At 42.1% G+C, this 2,625-nt stretch overlaps 1 protein-coding gene across 1 annotated transcript in view; it reads left to right on the top strand.

Moving 5' to 3' along the window:
• atp6v0b (ATPase H+ transporting V0 subunit b) overlaps nt 1-2,625 on the top strand; it is an 11,126-nt gene that overhangs the window by 4,675 nt on the left and 3,826 nt on the right. Inside the window, exon 3 of the mRNA XM_024274083.2 lies at nt 877-960. Coding sequence (XP_024129851.1) covers nt 877-960 — 84 coding nt within the window. The remainder of the gene's footprint in view (nt 1-876; nt 961-2,625) is intronic.

The following is a 2,625-nucleotide window of genomic DNA, read 5'->3' as shown; positions in this document are numbered from 1 at the left end:
TCGCGTTTACATGGACTGGAATGCGCGCCGACACAGCCGGTGTGTGAACCTTAAAGTCACAGACACGCACACGCAGGTGCAGCCAAGCTCAGGGTCACATGTCTGACAGCCGGGTGCCGCTGATCGCCGCGCGGGGCGGGCTTACAGGTCTGAGGATCGGAGCTTGAGGAGTTCTGGTTAGGAACAGTCAGCACGTCAAAAAACCTATTCCTCGACATCATATGTGTCTCTCATTCATTCTGAGAGAGACATCCACAGACGGAGCTGGTAGCCCCTTCGACACGCGGCGACAGAAACACATTTTTTGACGAGCCGCGAGCAGCAAATCCCCCGCGCGGGGTCCTGCAAATCGCGCTTGGTGCTTCATGGCTCCTCCTTCGCCCAGCTGACTGGAGGAAGGAATGAATGATAGACAGAGGCACTGGACAGACCGCCGATGTCCCGCCTCCAGAGTCATATACCTCACTGTGATTGGTTCATTCAGCTCTGCACATAACAACTGTCATTCATATCAGCCTTGCGGGCCGCACTAACAGTAATCTTTCATATGAAGACGGGGGCCGCAAATTATCATCCTGCGGGCCGCAGATGGCCCGCGGGCCGCGAGTTTGAGACCCCTGCTTTATAGGAAAACATGAACCTTTTTTTGCAATCAGTTTTTCTTATTTATGTTAAAAACGTGCAGAAACTGGATCCATTCACTGAAATGTAAAAAAGTCAAAGCTCGTATTTATTCTGATCAACTCTCATCTAAACGGATCTTTAGATCCTGATCGTTGCTGCTTGTTTGCCTGAAGGTTTTATATCATTTTCAAAGTCCGTTTGTTTAATTCTTCGTATCTGCAGCATTTCTAATCCAGGTGGTTTAACCCACAGGTTCCTGACGGAGACGTCTCCCTTCATGTGGGCTAATCTCGGCATTGGTCTGGCCATCTCTCTGTCCGTGGTTGGGGCGGCGTGGTGAGTTCAAGGAGCTCGGGAAATCCAAAAACGTTCAAAACATCTTTGAGTGGATCCTTTCAAAGTAAAGTTTTACTTAATGAAAGGTTTCAGAAACAAATGTTTGGTTTGATTCATCATTTCGGCTCAGGTCTCCATTAAAACAGGCTGAATCTCAGTGGGATTTCTGGTAAAATAAAGGTTCAATTAAAAAAAGGGAAATCATGATGTGAAATGCTGACTTCTGATAGTACTTCAGGCTCTGTTGTCAGTAACTCACTGGGTTTCGATGAAAAGTATCAGTTCAAACTCAAAAATGTTATATTTTCTGGTGATTTTGGGACTTTATGTTGTTCAGGACCTCAATCATTGGAACACAGTATATAAATGTTTTATTTAATAAAAACAATGACTGATCAGGGACCGATGGTTCTTTAGTAGTTTCAGAAACACAGTGAAGTTGTAGCGGCTGAAATGTTTCTGAAACATCGAGATCTTTCTGCCATCCAGATGAGAAGTGATCTGAAGTGATCTGAAGGGATCTACTTTAACATTTTTACTGAATCTAGAACAGTTTTTGCACAAAATCACTTTCAGTGGAAAGCTCTTAGTGAGAAATAAAGTTCTTTAAAACGAGTTTCTGAGCTTTCTGCCTCCAAATGAGATCATCATGCAGACACTTCCTCTGTAACACATTTAAAATTGTTTAACTGGTTTGCAACAAAAGATCCGATGTAGGAGTTTTTTGGTTCATTTCTACAACAAGCAAAATATGTCATAAAACACTAAATAACGGCGTATCGGCCATCAAAAATGCAATTGTTAAAGCATGTTGTAAAGTATTGTCTTCTCTGCTTGTGTTGTCCCAAGATGAGCATGAAAACGGATTCACTTTCCCTCCTTCAACAGAGTAAAGTGGGCGTGCCCTTCAATGGCTGACTCTTAAATACTCTACTTACTAGTACTTTGTTTCCAAACGCTTCACGGAGAACGGCCGAACAGAAAGGTCCAAAGTGTGTCTGTATTCTTCTAACGCAGAAGGTCTACGGTCGCTCTGTCTTAGATGTAACAAAAACGCGGCTGCATGGCGGTAACGGCCGTAACCGGTCCTAACGGCGCCCTGAGAGTCTAGCAGTGAGGTGTGCAGCGTCTGACCGTCCAAGTGAGACGTCCAGCTGGCGCCGCGGTTCCTTCAACAGTCTGTGCTCGCGGCACACACGAGGAAACACGACTTAAGTGTTCTTTAGATAAGTGCATGAAATTAAAACAAAAAAAAACGGCTCCCAGAACAGTAAAAACCAATCAAAGCATAATTTATCTTTTTATTCACTTACAATAAAAATAATTTAATAAATGTTTAGCCTTTAATGTACAGGGCTTTGTTCAGTGTTTAAATTGTGTTAAAGTGCTTTATAAATAAAGTTGATGACAAACAGGCTGAATGATCATATTATGCCTCAAAAATAACAGAAAACATCAAAAGTAAAACGAGTTCAAATAAACACTGTGCACTTTTATGTCAGTTATTGTTCTTTGAAGTGATGAGGCGTCTGATCCTTTTCTACTTTAAGTTTTCATAAAGTGTACATTATTATGAAAATGCATTCGTGTTATTAATAATTTTGTTGAAAATGCGGTTTAATTAATGTACGACTGAGTATTAGTTTGACCAAAAAAGTAATAGAA

The sequence above is a fragment of the Oryzias melastigma genome, linkage group LG17 (genome assembly GCF_002922805.2).
Source record: "Oryzias melastigma strain HK-1 linkage group LG17, ASM292280v2, whole genome shotgun sequence".
Taxonomy (NCBI): Eukaryota; Metazoa; Chordata; class Actinopteri; order Beloniformes; family Adrianichthyidae; genus Oryzias; species Oryzias melastigma.
The sequence above is the reverse complement of the archived record's forward strand: the minus strand, read 5'-3'. Positions and strand labels throughout refer to the sequence as shown.